Below are 25,841 nucleotides of genomic sequence, written 5' to 3' on the forward strand. Positions count from 1 at the left end.
GACGGAGCAGCTTCAGGGGGCAGCATCCTGTAGAACTGCTGTAGTCCTGTAGATGGAGCAGGGCCGTCTCTTCCCCATGTGGCGATGCTCCGAGAGCAAAGGATGGGACCTCAGGAGGGATCTGAGCTCCCCCAGCGGCTGGCGGGACCACGTGGGAGGGCCCGTGCAGCCCAAAAGATGGATCCTCCTTATAGTCATGCCTAGATTTATACTTTTTGCCATCTAGGCCCCTCAAGCCTTTGTATAGCCTCCCTCTTCTGTGTGCAGCGGACTTCACATGTTCAGCTGCAACTTCTGCTTCCATTTTCAGTCCCTCAGTTGCAGTAGCCCACCTGTCATTCTATGTGCATTCTTTGCGAAGCTGTAATAGGCTATATGTGCTAATGTCTGTACTGTATATACAATTTTAAATACGTTTGTATTAATAAAATGTTCAATGTTTTAATTGATATGTGGATGACCTGACTCATTACTTGTCTTTCCCTGATGTTAGATTAATAAAAACATTTTCCTTCCCCTAAAACATTCCTAGCCTTATTAAGATTAGCATCTTTTAGAGTTTGAGAAACACCACCTATTTATTAATAATATTATCATTGAACCTATTTAGACCTATCTAAGTCATGGTTATATAAATTTGCGAATAAGTTGAAGAGACACTGAAGTCTCTTAAAAATCCTTTTTTTATTACAAAATCCTCTTTAACATATTAGCCCTACCTAAACCGCCACATCCCCGCAGCTGTAATCTATCTAAATCCCCCCTAACTCCCTCCTCCCTCTCCCCCGCAAAATCCACGACTCTCTTGGTCGTGGATTTTGCTGTCCTGTGCGCTTCCGTGTGAGGCAGAGCTATGAGCTGCAGCTCTGCCTCTACAAGCATCTGTCAGCGCGTATCTCCACCTCTCCCCCGCCCCTCTCAGTTAAGGAAGACTGAGAGGGGCAGGGGAGAGGCGGCGATCCGGTCTGACAGACGCACTGAGAGGCAGAGCTGCGGCTCATAGCTCTGCCTCTCACTGAAGCGCTGCCCGGATTGCCCCCCAGGGATTTGGGGGGGGATTTAGCTACATTACAGTAGCGGGAATGTGGCAGTTTAGGTAGGGCTAATATGTTAAATAGGATTTTGTAATAAAAAATGGATTTTTAAGAGACTTCAGTGTCTCTTTAGGGCTCTGTCTCTGACACAGGCAACCTGGGTTCAAATCTGGGCTCTTCCTGTTCAGTAAGCCAGCACTTGTTCAGTAAGGAGTCCTTGGGCTACACTCCCTAACACTGCTACAGCCTACTGAGTATGCCTAGTGGATGCAGCTCAACCGCTTTGAGTCTTCCAGGAGAATAGCACAATATAGATGTTATTTATCTTGTCTATGTGCATTCCCTTCTTTCTATGTGCAAACTTCACATGCGCCACCCCCATCTTTCATGTGCTTGAAGCTCCTTTCTTCTATACACAGCCACCTCATTGTACATTCCCTCTTCCATGTGAAACCTTCCATTCTTCCTACTTGCAGATGTTTCTTCCAGCCTGGTTCTCCATGTGCAAAAGAAGCTCCCCCTTCCATGCCTTATCTACTCCTGTGGGATGTGGCCTTTCCAGGAGTCTATTTCTCATCTTCTGGGCATCTCTCTATAAAATGTAAAAGTCCAAGTGGGTGGACATGACAGTGTACAGTGTAAACAATAGCTGTACAGAGATACTTGTGTAACAAAATGACTGCACAGACACAGTTATTGATTAGCTTATCTTTGCCTTCAGTCTGGTGTCATAAGTCAAACGTAAACTTTCTTGCTTCGCAGAGCTTGATATTGCTGGGTTGTGTTCTTAATTTGATTTGAACACTGTTTTGTGGTTTTTGATCAATAGTATTCTCTGTGGAAATCTGCAACTATTAATGTCTGTTGGCTGAGAAGCACGATGTAAATGATTTGAAGAGCAAAGGCATTGGAATAAGTGAACCCTCAGATTTATACAGCTATGATTGCAGTGTAGGAATGCAATGCATCCTGCCCACCAAGCAAGGAGCTGCAATATGCAGAAAATGCAATCTATCTCAGTCTCCTGCATATCTGGGGCTGAACTCAGCTCCTTGGAAATGAATAGGGAAAAATTATGCATTTATCACCCTATTGATCACCAAGCTTTGCATTTCCAATAACAACAACAACAACAACAAGGAAACATTTGTAAAGCGCTTTTCCCCCAGAGGACACAAAATTCATAAGCTTGTCTCAGAACAGTATATAGTTATGTGTACAGGGGAAAAAGTTATGTGATTATAAATGCCAGACTAAACAGGTGGCTTTTCTGTTTTGATTCAAACATGTCCAGGGTTAGAGCTGTCTTCATTAAAGTGGACCCAAATTAAATATACAAGATTTCAGAAATAAAATCTATTTTCTAAATTATAATAATAAATAGCACCCTCTTTTCAGCTGCATGATGACAAATATAAAATATTTTACATTTATTGGAGGAACCCCTCCCTTCCTTTCATATTGCCGGGATTTTTCTGGCAAACTGGTGGAGGAGATAAAAAAAACAAAAAAAAACAAAACACATGCTGCTACTGATGATATCACAGGGGAGGTGATGTCAGCTTGTGTGAGATTTCACATAGACGATGCCCCTGTGAGCGAGGGTAGCTGATGACAAACACACCCATGATCTAAAACCTCCTACTAAGCTCAGAAGTAATGGCTGCCACCTGTATAACCCTAGTTATGAAAAGAGAAGGGTGAAAAGCATGCACTGAAATGCTCATAGGCTTAAAGGAGTGTTTATTTATCTTTGTATGTGTCAGAGGGGTGCAACTAAATATTTTGAATTAAAAAAATGTTTGGTTTGAGTCCACTTTAAGTTTGCCAAGGCATTCCACAGGGTAGGGGCAACATGACAGAAAGCTCTGGATCCAAACATTTTAGTTGGACTCGGGGTGGTCAAGTTATTGGATCCTTTTGATCTGAGGTTGTGGGATGTGTGACACAGTTCACCAAGCATTGCATTGCCTGCTGGACATGTGTTTTGTATAATTTATGAATAAAATGAGTGTCAGCCATGCATTGCAATAGTCAGTGATTACATTTTTTAACCACAATAATCACTGAATAAAAAGTGGGACCTGGAGATAAAAAGATTTATTTTGGAAGTTATAAAATAAATAAATAAAACACTGCATATTGCTTAATGTTGGGGCAAAGGTGCAACAATGGCCATAAGGATTGCTTTTGGACCCAGGATCAGTGGGGGTTCAGGTGGTTCCTAATATGCTCACTGTATTTTTGTTCCTGCACCCTATTACTTCATGTTGTTTATGCATTGTATGTTGCATGTAACTGTATGCTGACATGTGAACTCATATCCACAGGGTAAGGGAAGGTATCATTAATGTATAAGCAAAAGAAAGCAGGAGGTTGGCACTACAGCAGCAAGCACATACCCTGGGCCTCTCCCTCCCTTTTTCTCCCCTCCCTCCTTTGCCTGCTTTAGCTATATGCGTGCCATCGATTTAATGATTTTTCGATGGTTCTTTTTGTTGTCACTGTTGTGGAGCGTGGTACAAAACCATTGATTCACCCATTCTCCTACCTCGTCCATGTTAGCTCATCCCTATGGCGGACATCCACCTAGGGGAGTGGGCAATTTTATTGTCCCTTCCAGTTTTTGCCCCCCATTTTTTCTTCCCCTATTCAATAAATGCACTTTAATGAAGTCAATTATAAATGTACATGTTTGAATAAGTGAACAAAGTTTTTTTATATAGGCACAATTCAGTTCACATCAACACTAAGGGTAATTCACTAATTTCCACCTATTCAGGACCTCCTGATCGTCTTACTGAATAACATGTTTTTCCTTTCTTTTTCTTCTCCTCGTGCTTCTCTTTGTATTTGTGTCCTTTTTTCCTCCTTCCCCTTTCTCTCCCCCTCTACCCTTAAAGCCTAAGGTGTGGATGTAACTGAGCTGTACCGTACTCATTTTGGCCATTAGAGGGAGCTTTTTTCCTCTCTGATGATACCATTTTTACGCATGCACCATGCATAATAATGCAGTACGCATGTATCCATTGGACATGCGTACAACACTGGCGCCATGCGTAATTGTATACGTGTGTGTCGCACAATGACGTATACGCATCAATACGTACACGCACTCGTTGCGGAAGTATGGGCGGCGCTACCACCGGAAGTGACGCCACACGCCGGCTCTGGGCGATATATAACCAGAAGCCATTGCCCGCATGGTTGTAGCCTCCGTAGAAGCGCTGTGTAGCGCGAAACGGCCGTCAGGCATCCAGTGCCCAGCACCCACCACCACCCACGCCTCTTCTCACAGGGTATGTGCTTCACCAATTGCAAATTGTTTTGATGTTGTACAAATGCACATCTGCACTTTATGATGTTATAGCAATAAATTGAACACCTGCAGCAGTGCCAGCTTTCTACTTTTCTTCATTTGCCTGTTATCATTAAAGTATACCTAGGTCAGGTGCCCCACTGTAATTTGATTACAGGGTTCCATGATTATTGGCTATGGAATTATTGGGGGATGCCTTACAAATAGGGGGGTGCACCACACTTCACTCCTTTCAAAGCATCTTCATACTAATTGAAAGACAAGAGACTCATCCCATCTTATGTGCTCAGGAGGAGGAAGAGGACCTTATGGTACTATCTGGTAAGCTCTTTAATAAATAGGTTGCAAAATACCCATCCCCACTGAAACCATATTTATCACAAATAGATTCAGAAATACGGTACTGTCAAAATTATTTTGAATAATTCCTTGCTTGTGGTTTAAAGTGTACCTGAGACGAGAATCATTTAGGCCGCTCGTTCCTCGCCATCTCCCCGGCGTTCTCCTGTCACTTGCAATTCAGCCCTGAAAGCCTAACTGAGTCACACTTCATCGTGCATGCACAGCCTGGCATGCTCCCTTTCTAGCTCCCGTGCCTGGGAGTGCTCTGCGCTTGTGCAGTAACACTGCACAGACACAGAGTTCTTCCAGGAATGGGAGCGCAATGGGGGAGTGCGCTTAGCCAGGTTGTACATGAGCGATGAAGCGAGACTTGGCCTGGCTTTCAGGGCTGAATTGCAAGTGACAGGACCAGCGCGGCGAGACGGCAAGGGATGAGCGGCCTCAAGGGGTCTTAGGGAGGCTCAGGTAAGTATGGAACCTGAGACACTTCTCGTTTCAGGTTCCCTTTAAAAGGCATTGTATTGACATGTTGTGAAGTTATAACCTAGGAGAAAACTCAGGAGAAAAAGTTAATTGCATATGGGCCACTGTCTCTTAAAGCATCAACACACAACTACAATCTGAGAAAATGTAGTTGTTTTGTATGTAGGGTTTTTTTTTTATTACTCTGATTTTCTCTTTTCATGGAATTGAAAAAAAGAAAAATGACTAGAATGACTTTCTTGTTCATTTCAGTATAGTTTTAGTGTAATAAAGCCTGGGAAACAAAATCATCGGACCGAGTTTTTATCGTAAAAAATATAATGCCTATTATATTTTGATTGCAACTTCAGCTGAAATTTGGAAGTGGACATGTGAGCATCCCACTGAATGAAATGTTTCCTGCATGTGTCTGCGTGCGCGCGCGTGTGTGTGCGTGCTTGTTTATGGTATTGACGCCTCAGACATGAGAATTTTTTTTTATCTTATATAAAAAAAAATACTTTTCAGCACTTAGTAATTGAAAAAATAGTAAAAAGTAGGTGAAACAAAAAGTATTATCAAACTTATTTTGAGTAATGTATCTTTATATGGGAGCTTAAGGGTATTTTATTGATAAGGTTTGAAACTATCTTCTTGGGGACAACTCAGGAAAAAGTTAACTTTATTATTATTATTTATTATTATTTATTGTATTTATAAAGCGCCAACATATTACGCAGCGCTGGACATTAGTTTAGGCTACATGTTTAAAACAAGAGAAAAAGGCGAGCATGCATCATTAAGCAATTAATATTGCTTGTCACATATATTATTGGGGAGAAAGGGTCGCAACATACGACATATGAACAACAAGAGAAAAGCAACCCCTATATATATATATATATATATATGTATATATATATATATATATATATATATATATATATATATGATAATAATGAGCACTAATTGGACCAGGATACCAGAGATGTATAATATATCTTTATTGAAGCCAAAATTAAAAAATGAAAAACATCTAAAACAAAGCAAGCCGTATCCATGCCTATATAAGGCCCCCAATAATAACAATAATACAGGTAGCCTCGCAAGCAGTAAAGGGTACAGCAATTTTATCTAAATTGTATTATACTGTAATACTGAACCGACCCTCTTTTCACACGATGTTTTGAGAATGGTGCACTACCTGGAAATTATTGTATTTTACTGAGTATATATTTGCTGTACCCTTTACTGCTTGCGAGGCTACCTGTATTATTGTTATTATTGGGGGCCTTATATAGGCATGGATACGGCTTGCTTTGTTTTAGATGTTTTTCATTTTTAAATTTTGGCTTCAGGAAAGATATATTATACTTCTCTGGTATCCTGGTCCAATTAGTGCTCATTATTATCGTATATATATATATATATATATATATATATAGAGAGAGAGAGAGAGAGAGAGAGAGAGAGAGAGAGAGAGAGAGGTTGCTTTTCTCTTGTTCATTAGTTTAGGCTACAGACAATATTTAGGGGTGACATACAGCAATATGACAATACAGGAATACAAGAAAAACCAGATCATGCAGCACAGTATAAGAACAAGGTAATGCTTAGTCAGTCACTGGATGGGAACATGGAGATTAGGCAAGTTAGGTTCACTCAAATGCATAGCATGGGTTCACAGTAATGGAGGTGCATGATCAGGTAGGACACAAAAGGAGGAGGACCCTGCCCAAAGGCTTACAATCTAGAGGGAGAGGTAGGGACACGAAAGGTAGGGGACCAGAGTTCAGCTGTGGGTTTAGAGCACTTGTGAGGGGTAGTAGGCCAGAGTGAAAAGGTGAGTTTTGAGGGCCTTCTTGAAGATGTTGAAGGAGGGGGCTGCCCTAATGGGTGGAGGTAGGGAGTTCCATAGTGTTGGAGCAGCTTTTGAGAAGTCCTGGAGGCGTGCATGGGACTGGTTGATGCGGGGGGCGATCAGGTGAAGTTCATTGGAAGAGCGGAGTGAGTGGCTAGGTTTGTACCTCTGAGTAAGATCAGAAATGTAGGTTTGAAAAGGTTTTGTGGACAAATTTGTAGGTCAGTCACAGTATCTTGAATCTGATTCTGGACTGGATAGGAAGCCAGTGGAGGGATTCAAGGAGGGGATCCGCCATAGTGGAGCGATGGGCGCAGAGGATAATTCTGGCTGCCGCATTCATGATGGACTGCAGTGGGGATATTCGGGTCATAGGGAGACCAGACAGAAGGGCATTGCAGTAGTCAAGGCGGGAAATTATGAGGGCATGGAAGTTGCAGGACTGTGTGAGGTTTTGGGTGTGGGGAGTGAAGGAGAGTGCTGAGTCCAGGGTGACACCCAGACAGCGGGCTTGAGAGGTAGGGCGAATGGTAGTGTGGTTAACAGTGACATGCACATCTGGGAGGTTCATAGATGGCCGAGTTGGAAAGATCATAAATTCCGTTTTGTCTAGATTTAGTTTAGGAACCTAGCGGACATCCAGGAGGAGATGGCTGATAGGCAGGAGGAGACCTTCTCCATGGTAGTGGTGGATATGTCAGGAGTGTGGAGGTAGATCTGGGTGTCATCTGCATACAGATGATAGTTAAAACCCATGGAGGAGATAACCTTGCCAATGGAGGATGTGTATAGGGAGAACAGTAGGGGGCCAAGGACCGAGCCTTGGGGGACTCCCACCGAGAGGTGGTTGGGGGTGGACGAGTACTCATTGAAGGAGGTCATGAAGGAGCGTTTGGAGAGGTAGGATGAAAGCCAGGTCAGGGCGAGATTGTGAATGCCCAAGGACTGGAGGGACTGGAGGAGTAGGGGATGATCTACTGTGTCAAAAGCTGCTGAAAGGTCAAGGAGGAGGAGAATGGAGTATTTACCTTCAGCTTTAGCTAAGGCAAGGTCATTGACCACTTTGGTGAGAGACGTTTTGGTTGAGTGGGCAGGCCGAGATCCAGATTGCAGTGGGTCTAGCAGTTGGTATTGAGGTACTGGGTCAGGCGTTTGTGAACTTGGGCCGTAATCCTTTATTAGAGTACCAGCATGGATGGCAGCCAGAGCCCAGGAAACAAAAGATGCTGCAGATAGCTAGATATGTTGTAGCATAACAAGCAGCCATTCAGAAGTGGTGTTTACACATCTTCATGACTGCTGGTTATATTACACTTCTGCCTACCTATTACATATCCTCCAATCAGCTTAGTCTTTTTCTTACATGCTTTGAAGAGTTGATGTGTAGGAAATGGTTCAGTCTATCAGCATGTGCATTTGTAGATTTCAGAACTAATGGGATGATTTTATGCAGAGAGAGAGCTGTGAAAAGAACTAAAGTGCTCCAAATACTAGTGGTAATGTTCTAATATACAGTATTTAAAAAAAGGGTTATTTTTCGCAACAGCTATCCTTTAATTGTTACACGGTGTGAAACCGTCCTCAGTTCAGCAGCAATCAGTCCTGGTAACAGGCTCAGTGACGTCAGCCAGGGTTTTCTGCGCATGCGTGGGAGGTCCGCTGATTGCCGCTGAACGGAGGACTGTGGCAGGACAGAGAGGGACTCAGACGTGCCTATGGGGCTGGTAATCTTGGTATAACACCATCTCTAGTTTAATTTAAAGGACAACCGTGGTGAAAATAAACTGATGAGACAAAGAATTGTATCTGTCCTCCTTCTCCTGAAAATTACTTTTTAAGACATCCCACGGTTTTATTTTAAATTTAAATCTACTTTTTAACCCTCTCCTGACCACCAATGGAGGTGGGAGGGTGGCAGCTACAGGACCGCCTAATGCCGATTGGCAAAAGGTCCTGCAGGTGGAGATTGGTGGGGATCGCATATCCCCGCTGAGTAACAGAGCTCCACTCCATAAACAGCCTGCCAGCTGCAATTGGAGCTGGCAGGCTGTTAGGGGACAAAAAAGGCTATTTTGATTTGTACAGTGCTGCGATCTAGTGCAGAGCTGTACTAGGGTCAGCCCTATCACTTGGCTGTCCCCTAGAGTGGCTCACAACTTGATTCATCTTATAGTCTGAAGCCTATGGGAGGTGATTGCAGTTATTGGATCTTGGGGTCGGGGGGGGGGGGGAGGGATGGAAGGGGGAGGGATAATTTTAAAAAAGCCGTTTTTATAAAAAACAAATTATCAATAAAATTAATAAATTAATAGGAAAGCTCAGTTGGTGGGCAGAAAAAGGAGGCAAGATTCATTTAGGTGCTATGCTTATGGCTGTGTTATAAACTATTAAAGCTGCAGTGTGCTGAATTGTAAAAAAAAAAAATAGCCTGGTCACTAGGGGGGTTGTAAGCCTGTGGTCCTCAAGTGCTTAAGTTATTACTGTTTCATTGTCTCTGCTCAATGATACATTCATTGAAGTATGCCAGAGCTACATTCTCTGAACTATTGACCCTTTTTATCTTTTTCCTGCTCTCAGAAGCCATTTACTGCCAGGAACATGTTGTATGGCTATAATTCCTCATCAGATAGGGTTACCCTATAGTCTGGCTTACTCCAGACCTGAACAAAAACTGTTACTTGCATACCTCATGTTTAATTCTTTCAGGCAAAAAAAGAAAAAAAGGAACGGAGCATAGTTATTTGTATGGTTGGCACTGTACATACACATCTCTATCTCATTATGTCACATGTCACTTTGGATGTCCTTTAGGCCTCTTTCACAGTGGGATGGTGCATTTGATGCAATGTTAAGGTTGCATAACGTGCCCCTAATGCAGCGCATTGAAAGACTATAACTTGGACGTTATAGTACATTCTTTAACCCTGCGTTTGGTGCGCCGTTTTCATCACACAGTGATGGAACGAAAACGGCACATGCGTTACATAAAAAAAAAAATTACTGAGCAAGTGCAACACACACAACGCAGCAGATTTATTGCTAAACAGACAGCATGCAGCACTCTCTAAATATTGCTACACGTTACACACAATGCAACGTGTGCACTGTGAATGTTGCACAGACTTAATATTGCTGTGCGTTAGTCCACGTTAAAACATTTTCTAACGTGCGACGTTAACGTTGCACTGTGAAAGAGGCATTAAAGCACAGTTCCTCCTGTGTGACAAAGCTAATTTTTGGCAGTGAAGCTATAAACTTTTCAAGCAATATCAGCTTTTTGTCCTGTTACATTATACTTTGTGAAATAAACATGCCAAGCAGGATTTGTTTAAAAATTTTGCTTGTTGAAGTTTTGCCATATCTGTCCACAGTTTTCTGTTGTTTTCCTTTTTCATCGAGTGTTTTTGCATAACTCCAGAATGTTTCATTTTTTTTTTCAAATTCAAATTTTATTTGGTATGACAATTAAAACAGTAGCATCAAATAGTATTACAAAATACCAGGAGTGTTTTTTTTCATAAGACATGCAATAACTGAAACATAGAGATCAAGAAATTACAATATGACAATGCTTATTTGCTTAAATGAAACCTACTACATCAGTATGAAATAAATAAGATCTATTAACTTCCTGCACTTAAATCAGTCCTCTTACATTGCTTTGGTATCAGCGTATTGGAAATTCACAAATGATCTTGAACATATGTAAAATACATTTCCACTACACACAGATTCTGGATGCAGAAAAACTGACTCCGATGAATGCCTATGGGAAATCTGCATCAGAAAAATCACGTCTAGTGGAAACAGGCCCACAGGCATTCATTGAAATCAGTTTCTGCATCCAGAATCGGAGTGTAATGGAAATAGGCCCAAACATTTATGATCCAGTACACTGGTCTGGTAGGATACAGTTAAGGTGCCCACTAATGATATAATCTTGAATGCAGTCTTACTAAATGTGTTTAGCAGAAGAGTAAACTGAGTGATTATACTTTGCATGGATACTTTAGGGTTTCTATCATGTTACATAAAAGTGGTAAGCTTGTACAATCAAGATTGTATCATCAGTGGACCTTACAACTTTTTTTGAGGTTATTTTCTCTTTATTGTATTGTCTCTCCAAAATTATATATATATATATATATATATATATATATATATATATATATATATATATATATATATATATATATATATTGTATTGCCTCTCCAATCAGTACCTCTCACCATATGATTCCAATCTCAGGTTATAGAGAACGGCCAATACAAAGCCGTGACAAAGTACACATAATGTTCCATTACCACAAAGAACTTGAGAAAAATCATGAATATGAGGGAAATATTAATACGTACAATTTTAAAATTCTTTCAATATTCTGACTAGGAATACAATCATTTCCAGAATGTAGTAAAAAAAAAACAAAAAAACCCCAAAGCTGCCACAGTGAAGAATTCACACATCACAACAAGTTTTGTGATTATAGTACAGTAAAAAATATTGGCTACCTGTGCTGACTGTAGGACTTTGTGACTTGTAAAAATGTGCTTCATATTGCTGAGATGACAATAAATAATTGAAATAAAGCTTCATTTTCACTTATCACTATTCATTTAATTTTACTCTTGTGTACATAAAACATTGCTGATACTGTATGACAAACGGTTTCATACTTATATCATTTAACCCTGTTTATAACGAGAGACACAGCCCTTTAAATAAAGAGTTACATCAATAGACAGCTGAATTTGTAGTGATAAAAAGACTTACTACTCTAAATGCCATTATTACTAGGTCACAATAACATATGGTATCATGTGGCATATTAGCTGATAAGTTGCTAGATTGGCTATTGCCTGCTTTTTGTATAGTTGAAAATGGCTTAAATTTCTGAGTAAAACATACCCTTCAGGTGCATGACTTATACTTGGCTAAGAGCCTTGACCATCCTGCTTGTAAGTCAACATAAAAACCTGGAGTGGTTATGTTGTATTGAGGTCCTGAGATTATATTTCAATTTTGAAAAGTGCAAAATGGTCAGAGCTATTTTTCTCTGCCCAACAATAAAAGAAATTCCTTTCTGCCTAACCTGCAGGGCCAGCGCTACCATAGAGGCAAAGGGGGCAATTGCTTCGGGCCCCAGAGCCTGTGGGATCCCCCTGAGGTGCCCCTCCTCCCCTCCAGCTATGGTGACCCATGATAATGGAGATGCTGTGAGTACACCTCGTATAGGAAAAGGAGGAGCTGAATAATGGCAACCCCAAAAATCCTTTTTAGGGGATATATTATGGACACCTAATGATATTTAGTGATGGGGGGGGGGGATTGGATCAGGCCTGGCAGATGGCTCATGGGCCCTGGGGATCATTTGGTTGCAAGAGGGACATCACGGGGGTCTCCCAAATGATTTTTGCCCCAAGGCCCCCTTGTAGCTTGAACTGGCCCTGCTAACCTGAGAAGAAGTAACAAACAGCAACAGAGTGGGAAGCATTAGAACTTTCACCAAGTTTTCTTTGCTTCCCTCTTTTGCTGGCTCCTTAAAGCCACAGGGATCCTGGGAATAAGAAGTGAGGTAAAGTGAGAATAATCAGGGGTGTAGCAATAGGGGGTGCAGAGGTAGCAACCACATCGGGGCCCTTGGGCCAGAGGGGCCCCGAAGGGTCCACTCTCTATCACAGTATTAGCTCTCTGTTGGTCCTGTGCTGGTAATAATCACGTCTATAGATGCTTTGAATAGTAATAATCCTTAACAAACTGTTCCCCATCCCCTTCTTGCAACTCTGACACTGTGGTTGTCCTTAGCAGGTTTTGGTGCGCCATATCAATTGCTATGTATAGAGTGCTTGGGGGGCCCCATGTAAAACTTGCATCGGGGCCCAAAGCTCCTTAGCTACGCCACTGAGAATAATTATTCACACCATTAAAGCCTGAGAGAGGTTCTATCCCCTTTCATACTACCCAAAAACAATAAAATGACATTGAGAAGACATTACACCTATAGAATAATAATTATAATGGTGTCTAGATACTTTTAGCAAAACACTAATTCATTTTGCTCGTTGAAAGGACTTCTTGTTTGAAGATGTGCCATTGTGGGCAAGTTTTGAAGAATATGTAGTTTAGATGAAGTCAAATGCATCTTTTGTGTTAAGAGTATGATTTGTTGTGTAAACTACAGTGTTGCTTTATCTTACACATTAATCCAGTCAGAGAAAACGGGGAAAGTTCCTAGAAAAAAAAATCTAACAACTATAATTTAATTCTTCGACAGCGCAACATAGAAAGCAGATGGGAGGGAGGCAGTGGACTATATCTGGACTTCCAAAAGGCAATTGACACCACACAGGAGTATTAACAAATATGGCTTTGAGGCATACATACTGAAATGGATAGAAAACTATCTTGGAGGAAGAAGTCCGAAGGTCAGTATGAACTTTGTGACTGTAAGTCACAAATGCTGAGTGTTCATGTGGAAAAAATGTTTTTAAGATAACATAATCTAGAAAGTTGAACATCCCAAATCATTCCAGAAATGCTCAGTGATACTAATCAATAATAGTGTCAAAAGTAAGTGTCATCTAAACCATACTATATTTTAACCAGACGTAAATGTGTGATTTTTCTGGGAAAATTAATGTAGCATATCATTTATACTCAAGTCACTGTAGAGATTAATGTTATTAAGAAATACCTTTCCAGTTAAGTTCTTTGCCAGCTATAATTTTCTTTACAAGCCACATATACATTTGCCTTCTTGAATAATTACAATTATTCAGCTATGTAAGAGCAGGTAGGATCTCCCATGATGCATCACTGCTGAATGTGTAAAACCTCGCTCTAAGTCCCAAGTAGGGATGATCAATGATATGTAAATGTTTCCATGTTTATGCAAATATGTATTTTTTATGCAAATATATGCAGCTTGAAAATGGACTAATCAAGTCCCACCCAGGTTTAAATTGATTGTTCCAATTTCAAGATGCATACATATTTTGTAACAATTGTGAGCTGCATATATTTGCATACAAATTTACATAAATTTGCAGAAACTTGGAAATATTTGCATATCATTGATCATCCCTAGTCCCTAGAAGCCAGACACACATCCGAACCACTGGGCTACTATATAAGCCAGATGATTCAAATAAGGCTTTCTTGCTAAAATGGCAAAAGGGCAGCGCCTGATCAATGGAACAAACCCAAGTGCTCATTTCTTTCCATGATTAACTGGGGAAGTCGTAGCTAAACATTTCATTTCACATTTCTAGATATGAGTATGCAATTCATATGAGTGGGCAGTATACAAATCTGAGGGGATTCCAGAGACTTGACTGTTCTATAAGTCTGGGTTCATCCTACGCTGGCTAACTAAGTTACCGTTTCATGTTACCAGCTGGGAGATAAACAGCAACAGAGACAGTAAAGCATGTCCTGGAGGGAAATAAGAGAAGTGGAGTTATACTTAAAAAACACTATTATTTATAGGAATGGCCAATCAGATTCAAACAACTCCAACATAATGTAAATTATATGTGAGTTTATGGAGCTTAAAAACCAATGAATCAAAATATGCAGCTTCCACGTTTGATAATTTTGAAGTTGCTTACATTTGTGAAAAAATTACCATGAAATTTGCATTCACTTAGAAATATTTGTATCAAACTGACCATCCCTAATTTTTGTTTTTACTTAGAGAACACAAGCATTTAAACTGTTAGCATAATTATACTTTAGTGTGTTTAAAATGATTAATAATGAGCCAAGCACAGCAGAAAACACCATTCAACCCATAAAGCTTGATTCAGCATTGCAGGATCACATAGACCACCATGACCACAGGCAGAGGAATTGTGAATTACTGAATGACGATAATAATATTCAGTAGTTTAATTTTAAAAATCTAGAGAACAGGAATACACTGCAAGCACATTTCAGGCAACAGATGTGTCCAAAATCAAAGCTATGATTAATCATTTGTTGTATGAAACAGCTGGGCCCTGATTCAATTCACTTTTCTCCCCTAGGTGATATTTTCACACCTTATCAATAAAATGCCCTTTAAGCCACCAGCAATCGAGAAAATACTCAGAATAATTTTGACTGTACTTTCTCACCTCAGTTTTTGGTACTTTTGTAATTACAGAGTGCAAAAAAGTTATTTTAAACACAAGATGAAAAGTGGTGAAAACTTAGAAAAAAATAAGTTGAATAAGAGCTCGTAACCTTTTTTTTTTTCCTGTTTTCTGATTTCTATTTTTTTAGGAAACTATTGGATTTTAATCCTGTCATCCAATGTACTGCAGAACTCACAGATGTATTCATGTAAAATGAGGCAATGATAAACACTGAGTTTTTCCCACACTAGCCATTTTATTTCTATTTTAAAATGAAAGTAATTGTCATTGTCATTGTTTACATTGTTACATCCAGTCCACAGTTGTCCACACCCTTGCACTCATTGTTTGTAGACAATATCCGCATCAGATTTATAAGGAAAATAGAAACTCAATTATAATTGTAGAACTGTGGATGCTGTTTTAAAACAAAATTTCCAAACAGAGATCAGCACATATTGCAGCTGTCTTACTATCTGTAAAAGCAGAGTGCAACAGCTTTACTGTACATTCTAAGATTTAGACACCTACAGTAGATCTAACAAAGAGGTCAAATAAATAATAAAGCATAATATGATATTAATCAAGGCCCCATTTTAAACCATGTAACTGTAATGACACATGACATGATATGATAAACAGGTGTATGTACAGTTTTAAGTCTACAAAGAACAAGGCTGTGTTCTTTTTCCTTTTTCATCACTAAGGTTTAAGATTCCGGGGCTCTGAATGACAATATTTCTCCAGACAATATAAACGTTAACCCTATTAAATTTTTTAAGCGTTTAACCTCTTGAGGACCGCGGTTTTAACCCCGCTAGTGACCAGGCCATTTTTTGCTGAATAGGCCACTGCAGCTTTAAGGCCGCGCTGCAAGGCTGCACAACTCAGCACACAAGTGATCTCCCCTCTTTCTGCCCAGCAACAGAGCTTTCTGTTGGTGGGCTGTGATTGCTCCCCCAATGTTTATTTATTTTTTAAAACATATTTATTTGTTTATTTTTTAATGAATTTCTCTATTTTATTTTTTATTTTTTTAACTCTCCCCCCCACCAGCCAATCAACATGACAGTGGATCACCCTCCCTCCCCCACCAGCCTATGACAGCAGATCACTTTTCTGCCACTCAGGGGACAGCCATGTTACACGGCTGTCCCCAATACAGCGCTGCCTTAGATCACAGCTCTGTACAGTGTTATTAGACAGCAGTTTCCCCGTCTAACAGTCTCCTAGTGGCAATCGCTGCTGGTAGGCTGATGAAGGAGTGGAGCTCTGTCAATCAAGCGGTGATGCGCACTCATTAGCGTGTGTGATCCCCTGCAATCTCTGCCCCTTGCACTTCACGCCAATTGGCGCGGAGTGGTCCTGGGGCTGCTGTGCTGCTCGCGCCAATCGGCGTGGAGCAGTCGTCAGACAGTTAAACACAAAATAAGATTATGGCATTCCAAGAAAATCATATTTAGGACTAATAGATACAGTTGCTTATCTCATCCGTGTATTTTCAGTTCAAGCTGGCTTTAGGAATAAGTTAATTCACACTTTCATTTTAAGTAAAACAATCACTAAATATTACATTCCAATGTACTTATGATATATTTGATTTAGTACTGGAAAACACAATATAGATTTAAAGAATATGTTTACTTATTAAAGTACTGAGCTGTAAGGCCCCGTTCACACTGCACGCGTTTCCAGCCGCGTTTTGGAAACGCGTGCAGGTGGCCGACACGCACGACATCAGACATTGCATAGAGTGCAATGTCTGATGTTCACACTGCATGCGTTCCGGACCTATGCGGTCCGGAAACGCATGCTGCACGCATTTTTTGTAAAAACGCATGGCTGTCCCATTCACTTTTCAGTGATGGGATCAGCCACGCAACGCATACGAACGCGGATGGCGTGCGTTCGTACGCGTTGCGGTCCGCATGCGTTGCGGTCTGCGTTCTGCAGTCTGAACGGGGCCTAAAGGTCTTGCGTTTTCTGAAAAGGTTATGAAAATGTAGTCTGTAAGCAGTTTTATTACTAAAAATAGTGTACATGATGTTACTAATAAACATACATGCTGTGGTTACATATACATTTACCCAAATTGAATAAATGTTAATTACTCATGGCAAATTTACTGAACGAACTCATGAGAAACAGCACATAAAATAGTAATTCATGTTTGCATGAATAGTCTTACAGATAGTAGAAACAGAATAAAAATCAAACAATTTTATTTGAAAGGGAATATATAATGTTCTCGGCTTTATTGTACTGCACACTTTTCTCAAGATTGTAAATGCACAGATTGTTTCCTGAAATCTTTTACAATTTGCAAAAAAGTATATTTTATAAGTAAACATTACCAGTATATATGCTTGATAAATCAAACACTGTCTGTATTGTGGTGAGAATGTTATAAAACATTTAGTGTAATGATAAGCTGTCTTTTGTTGTAGTCATCACCATTTTTCTTTCTGTTCAAAAATGTAAACTTATCAAGTAGGTTTTTTTTTGTTATGATATATTTTCTAGGGATGCAAGAGCATTCAGACACAGGCATATATTTTGATTTCAAAGAGTAATAGGAAATGTTTTACTGAACTCTGTTAACTGAAAAGTTAAAATAGGCATGCCTCATTAAATTTCTGTTTATGCTCTAATGCTTTTTATCTGCTGAGCCTTGTGCCCATTTTCAAACAATGCAAGCATATTACTATTGTCATATTAAAAAAAGATCTATACCATCCCCTTAGTTTAGGTGGTGGCCAGAATTTTGCATCTTGCAGGTTAACAAAGATGACATCTGTGAGAATTGGCCATATGTATCTAATGACTGGTACTTAACATTAAAACTGAGATCAGACACATTTACATGTAATCAACAAGGAGAGGGCATAGCATAAGTCTCCTGGGCCCATATGCAATTAACTTTTTCTTTTTAGTTTTCACCTGGAGCGAAGCCACAGTGTCCTGTGTATACAAACTAGGCATTAGCTCGACATTAACACCAAAACTGCACATGCGCGGAGATTCACGGATATTGGTCAAAGGCCCCGATCCACAGAGGGCCTAGTCCAAGATGGTTTACAAGCAAACAGAGCTGTGCGGTGGCAAACTGAAGAAGCTATCCGTGTCATGATAGCTTTATGGAGCCAAGTTAGGTGTAATACTGTCTGACCACCCAGCACAATAAAGCTAAGAGCAGGATAATGGAAGAGGCTACACAGTCTGCCCAGAGCAACTGCAGCTCTGGGTTTCCAATAATACGCAATAGCAGTGCAGTGCGATGTTGCGCTACTTTTGCGATAGCAAACATTCAGGCGAATACAAGACAGACTGGAGTGAGGTAGCCAACAGCAACCACAGCAATGGCTACCTCGCAAGGATAGGACTGGAATGAAGCAGCCAATCGTGACAGCAGCAATGGCTTACTTCACAAGGACAGGACTGGGAGGATTCGCCGCTCCTGCGCAGGAGATTGGCGCAACCCACAAGGCAGAGTACAAGAGCACAGATAAATCACACAAGAGTATCAGAAGAATTATAATTACAGCTATCAATGTGATACAGTAATCCGCGAACGCAATATGGAAGACAACAAACACGCTAGTATGCGTATATATTGGCAATGAACCAATATATGATGCAAGACTAGCAAAAATAACAAACGCTGACTAGAATATGTATATATTGGCAATGAACCAATATATAACATAAATCAGGATGACTAGCTAGATCTGAAGCAATGCAGCAACTAAGCTAGGCAATACAATACTACAACTCTATACTAGAAGGATCATATCATATTCTACAGACGTTATATTGACGACCTCATCTTTATCTGGAAGGGCAACAGCGAACTCATTCCCTCCTTCATCAGCTATTTAAATGCAAACGCAGCAGGTTTGCATTTTACATCAAATCATCACCCTACCACTGTCCAGTTCCTATACTTAACATTATTCACCGAATCTAGCCATATAAAAACTAAAACTTATTTTAAACCGGTTGATGCGAACAATTATATACACTTTGACAGTTTTCATCATCATCCTTGGACCATTAACACTCCCTATAGCCAATTCAAAAGAATCTATAGAAATTGCACTGATGCTAAAGACTACGAAATCCAATTGGAAGTCCTCACAAAAAAATTTCAGGCCCGTAATTACCCTAAAAAACTCATCAAAGATGCCAAATTCAAAGCAAAAACTATCCCAAACCCATCACCTACACCCACAGATCTGATTGCCACCAACCACCCACGGTTCATTACCCTATACAATGCTCAACATTCCCAGATTTGTTCCATCCTGAAAAAGAGATAGGATATACTGTTACAAGACCCATACCTTCGACCCACTATCACACCCACACCTGCCATCACTTTTAGAAGAGCCCCCAATCTTCTAGCACCCAGCCGGTTCAAAACACCTACAACACATGAACCTCAACAGACACATCTTTTACCAGGTTGCTTTCCCTGTAACAACACCCGATGCAAAGCCTGTTCATTTATCCAGACTACTACCTCATATTCCTCCAACTCTACAAAATCACAATATCAAATCAAAAACCACATGACCTGCACTTCTAGGTACGTCGTTTACATCATTTCCTGCCCTTGTCACCTCCAGTACGTGGGCCGCACCACCCAGCCAGCACGGAGTTGTATTGGACAACATAAAAGAAACATACTTAAGAATTTTCCCTTGCACAGTGTGTCTAGACACTTTGGCACCCATCACAATAGCGACCCCAGTCTATTCCAGATCACACTTATCGAATGCATCAACCAGTCACTACCAGATGCTTTCGATAAACTTAGAGCGCGAGAAATGTTCTGGATCCAAATGTTGAGAACCCTCATGCCAGAGGGTCTCAATGAAATTCTCGAGAAAATACACTAAACAAATTTACAATAACAAAAAATCATTTTATTCAGTCGCCTCTTTTATCATTCTTGTTAGCCGTTATCGTCTATGTAAATTTGCGGCATTAGCCAATACCATGATTTATCTCCTTATGTTTTACTATGATTTTATCACTCTATTTTATTCATTTGTACCTTCGATGTCTATTATGTTAATCATTTTTCTTGATGACTTTTATCCTTCCCTTCCCCCTTTACCAACCTCCCCTTTCCCTGAAGTATAACATTTTACTGTATATGTGGATTGTTCGGTTGAAATGTGTTTATAAGACCTTTTCACAATATTGACAATCGTTTTCCCAATATATATTGACTGTGCATACTGTTTTATACATTTTATCAGTGTTATTGCATTTGAATCTATTTATATGATACACAAGGAGTTGCTTTGCTTTAAATTGCCCACCAAAGGGCATCATAGCCCTCCTAAACACTCCCTCATATATAGAATACACTACGTCCCCAGGATACTTGTCCAATATTAATAATACACTTACACACTGGCCTTCGAGATTATATGGGACATAATAGTACTATTATGATACCCATCTTTAGATTTTAAACGCCTTTTTCCCCTTCCCCTTAGTGTGATCGTACCCCTGCCATAACTACCCTACTCCAAAATGGCGCACAGGTACCCGGCGCATGCGCAGCACAAGCGCATGACGGCGGGCGTGACGATCCTCGCTGTCATCAGCAATTTTGCCCACAGTACGACGTCATTGCCGCTCGCCTATGCCCTGACCCTACATCATCCAGATGCGGCTTCCCAGACGCACGGGACACGTACACCAATTATATACTCCCGCGAGGCGGGAAATTCGGCGCCAGCCCTGCACTCTGATTGGCTGCTCACCACCACTCCTGCCTATGTAATCAGCAGTTCCGGGACACCATGGCAACAAGGCGCCAGGTGTTACCCGGACATTACTGCTGATAAGTGAAATAGGCTCAAGCTCTCTTTAGACCAACACTCTGTATACATCCTTTGCACTATGTATGTTCATTTCGCCTCTACCTAAAGACACACACCTAGTCTAGTCTCTTCTCACTCATACACCCCAGAACGATTCTATTCCATGTGCATCATTGCACACACATCACTACCCACCCAATACCCTGTTGAACACTAATACTATGCCCCCCCACTCCCCCCCCCCCCTGCTCTTCCCCGTTTTCTACACAATCCTCTTTCAGATGGGCCTTCCCCTCCCCCCTTTATACCCTCATTCAAACTCTTTCACCTCCCCCTTACTGCGCTTTTTTTCCCCCCTGTAATTCACATGCTCAAATGTACCTCCCCAATTCACTTCCCCATAGCAACAATATAATATTATATTATATAATATGTCACCAGCTCGCTATTTTTACTATGAACGGCATGTACACTTATCATTGTTGTTAAAACGTCTAATTATGTCTACACATTGTCCGAGAACATGCACCAATTATGCCTCTTGTCCCCAGTCGTGTACTCCTTTTATTATTGCCTGATGAAGCGGGTTATGCCTGCGAAACGCGTTGCAACTACCCCCCGGAGTGTACCAATAAATTGATTTTGTTCTGAATACACAGCTTGTTGTGTCTACTTGCAGGAGGTAAGTCCACCACTGCCTCCTAAAGCATATTTTTAAAACTTTTTAAGTATTGTTTTTACCCTTTTGGCGCCTCTGTTCCTGTTTACACGCTATACTAGAAGGAGTACGTATATATGTCCCCGTGGGAAATATATAACATAACTCCACAAGAACTAAACTAGAAAGTAACTGTACAAGGAACTATATTTCACAGTGTTCAGAGACCCAGTATCAGCCTAGACTGACTGAAACTATGATGGGCCGAGCACGCCTGCAGGAAGCAAACCTTTATACTGAAGTCATCCAATGAAAGCAGAGATGCAAATCTCCACACAGGTGAATGGTAATCAGTCACAAGCAGGCTGGCTTGACCACCATTCCCTAGCTGACAGACTATCACAAGCAATGCTATGCTAGCAAATGCATGTGAAGGAATCACAACTACTTGGCTGCAGCACCTCTGCAGCCAGCAGTACATGCTGCAGAAGTGATCATGACATTAGGTACACTTTTTCATTCACCTCAGTTTTCAAGTAAGAAGAACTAAACAGAAAACATAGCCTTTTTTGAGGTTATTGCAGCCTGACAAGAGTTGAATACAGGAAAAAATATATTTAAATAACAGTACACAAGCAGTTTCTGCACCATTCAATCAGTTTTAAATTGAGGGATCAAATTATTAAAAAAACAAATTTGTGACTAGTTCTCTTTAAAGCTGCCATTTTGTTAAGACATTCATTTGCCTTGTTCTCATTCATTATAGTTAAGTGTTGTTCATCATTGCCAATACAAGCATAGCTATGTGATGTTAAAAAAAACTGTTATCTTTTTTTAACAGATAGGTATATTTATTTTGACTTTGCAAAATCATGTAACACAATTACAATGCGAACTCTGTATAGACTCAACATGGCTAAAAAGAGTGTTGTTTACCAGAAATGTAGAAAGATGCTTCCAGTATCTAATTGGACTAAATCATTACTACATGTAGTTATTTGCAATAGCAATTTTGTATGGAATGCCTGCTATTTGTTTTGTTTTTTTCACCATAAAATAATGTTCATAATTGCTTTGTCTCACTGATAGAAACTGTTTTCCACAAATACATACAAATTGAATCACGTTTATGTTCAAACATGTTCTGCATTGCTACAATGCAATCCTTTGTGCAAACAACAACTATAAAATATACATATCTCAGTATATTTAAGTAGAGATGCCAACTGTAGCTATGGCGTGAAACTGTCAAAATAGTTGGTAGATACTCAGAACTACCAGCTGTGACTGAATTAACAGACTGCCGCAAGCACAAAATGAAAAGTGATTGACCCTATCGAAAACAACACCTGTTTAATGTATGAATAGAATTTGTACAGCCATAAAATGATGTACTGGGAAATATCCTATTTTGGTGTCTATCTAAGCATCCACGATGGTTTGCATACTGATGGCATATGTTGAACTGAGAGTACAGAGTTTGAAGTTGTTTCTGCATAGTTACCAAAAGCATACAAATTAGTATGTCTTGATTATGACATGCATAGCAAAACATTTTCAATCTCATTGGTCATGGTAGAATATTTACAGCTGTTGCTGTGACTGTTCCAACTAAAATGAATCTCACAACTATGTTTTTGCTACTAGTATATCCCATTGTTATACTGTAGAATTATTGATAGATCAGTTTCCTATGAGGATGAGTCTACACATGGCATATTTAACATCATAGGAATAGGGTGCCTCGACATTAAGTACAAAAACATTTTGTACATTTTTTGCTCCAAAACTGTATTTTGGGTAACCGCTCCACTCCATTTTCCCGATGAGCATGTGCTTCCATTATATACCCTTACTAAAGGTGGCCACACACCATAAAATGTTTTAAATATCTGTTCAATTTAAGAATTGCAATCAATTTTTTTGACTGATTGTAACATTTCAAAAATATGACCAATGTACCACACACCTATGTTCAATTTTTCCCCAATTATGATAAAAATTATTGGAAACTCTGACAAAATTGCTAGGGTGTGTATATTAATACATTGACAATCTAACACACACCATACAATCTTTAGAAAGATTGAAGAAAAATATCTGGCATTCCGAATCGATAAAAATCGAAGAAAACGGGAAATCCGATCGGATTTTTCAGTCGAATGAAAAAAAAGCTTTCGATTTTTTTTTGGGAGATACGATCATTTTTATCTAATTGTGTGGCCACCTTAAGATGGATAATTGTTTTTTTTTAGCTTGGCATTCTCTTTTTATCCAACCTCACACATGTGTTGGGTTAAGGGCTCGTTTCCACTAGTGCGGTGCGGAATCGCCTGCATTCCACCGCGGACGAAATCGCATGCGGGTGCGATTCTGCATGCGTTTTTGCCGCGATTTCGCATGCGATTCCGTATAGGTAAGGTATATGCGAATTTAACCATGTCACTGCCTGTGTAAATTAACATTAATACCTATGCGAAATCGCATGCGATGTCGCGGCAAAAAACGCATGGTCACCCCGCATGCGATTTCCCTATTAGATACATTAGCGGCGATTCGCGCACATTCCTTCTGCACGCGAAATCTGACGGCTCTGCCGTGCAGATTTCTGCCGCACCAAAAAACGCTCCCGCAGCCGCACAAGTGGAAACGGCCCCATCCACTTACATTGCCTATGCGAATTCGCGTGCAGTGCCCGCATGCGGATTCGCTATAGTGGAAACGAGCCCTTACAGTTATGTTTGAACTAAGAAGGTCTATAGTTATCTGAAAATGTAAACTGACACACAACATGTACACCATTTCAGTTGTGACTGTAATATCCTAGGTGGCCTAGGGTGCCTATGTCGGTACTTCGGTGAGCCCTGATAAACACAGCAGAAATAGGAGTTGTTAGGGATATCTGACATCAGTACTTATTTTGTATTTAAGTTACTTTTAACATATGTGGCTTTACTACTTATACTTGTTTTTATATTCCTGTATACAAGGCATATTGCTTTTGGTTTTTTTTTATTGTACTAGAGTAAAATAAGTAAAATCATATTTTTATCATTTTGTAAATGACTGCATATGTCTAGTTCTCCCTATAAGCTTCCTTTATTTCTGCAATGTTAATGAAAACTTGAACTGAAAATTAAAAGTCAAAACAAACATACACATGTTATACTTGCCTCCCATCTTGTCTAATCATTTCTCCTCTCCTGCACCCTGTTTGTCCACTGTGATCAATGGAATTATCCATCCTCCATTTTGAAAATGACCATTACCCCATAACCGCTTCCTGGTCAGCACATTGGTAAACTGTAATATTGACCACCTGAGCCATAGAGAAACATGGCCATTACCTTAATCATCAGTTGCCCTCTCATCTATAACTGACAGCAACTGATATATAACTGACAGCAACTGATACATTTCATTTCAAGTGATGATCATAATCAGCAAATTATGATTTCGCTAAAGTTCGCATACATTGTCGCAATTACGCTTATATGTAATTAAGATTAGCAAATTTGCCCCCATACATGCTATTGACACCAAAATTGCTGCATATGTTAAGGAGAATCGAGGGTACAAGGCAAAAAAAGAATTTTGCAAAAAGACCTTATCATTTTTGAGGAACTGGATTGTAAAAATGCAAGTAAAAAATGTTTTTTAAACTTAGAAAAATGACAGTTTAAACCATTTTTCTTTGCATTTTTAAAATCAAGTTTGTCAAAAACTACAAGGTCTTTTTGAAAAATTATTTTCTTGACTTATACTCACTATTCTTAACATATGTAGCAATTTTGGTAGCAATAGCATGTATGGTGGCTTAACCTCTAAATTCAGCACAAAATTTCACAAAAATTATGTGAAAAATTACGTGACATTTTTAAATACTACTATTACATACAACATTAACTATGATTTTCTCTGAAATTTTGCATTATGATTATGATGCGTAATTGCAAATTTCAATGCAAAATTTTGCGTTTGTGAAATTTCGGCCCACCACTGAATTTCTGACATTTTTTTAGAAGTGGAAGTGATTGTTGTTAGAAGAAAATGGTGAGATTCTGAGAGGAACTGATGGCTAGATAAATATGTAATCTTCATCTGCAGGTACATCATGTGTTTGTTGTAAATATTTTGACTCGGTTCAGGTTCCCTTTAAGGTTAAACACCACATTAGGGTTACACAACAGGCATGGGCTGAGGTGAATGT

The 25,841-nt window shown here is 39.9% G+C and overlaps 1 protein-coding gene across 7 annotated transcripts in view; it reads left to right on the top strand.

The window, feature by feature from the left end:
- Positions 1-25,841, top strand: part of DLGAP2 (DLG associated protein 2) — a 656,900-nt gene that overhangs the window by 311,328 nt on the left and 319,731 nt on the right. For 5 of the 7 annotated variants that reach the window (XM_068281332.1, XM_068281331.1, XM_068281334.1 and 2 more), the window contains one exon: positions 13,291-13,441. The exons of the other annotated variants lie outside the window; for them this stretch is intronic. In XM_068281332.1, coding sequence (XP_068137433.1) covers positions 13,405-13,441 — 37 coding nt within the window. In that variant the 5' untranslated portion in view covers positions 13,291-13,404. The remainder of the gene's footprint in view (positions 1-13,290; positions 13,442-25,841) is intronic. 7 annotated transcript variants of the gene reach the window in all.

This window comes from Hyperolius riggenbachi, chromosome 4 (assembly GCF_040937935.1).
Source record: "Hyperolius riggenbachi isolate aHypRig1 chromosome 4, aHypRig1.pri, whole genome shotgun sequence".
Classification (NCBI taxonomy): Eukaryota; Metazoa; Chordata; class Amphibia; order Anura; family Hyperoliidae; genus Hyperolius; species Hyperolius riggenbachi.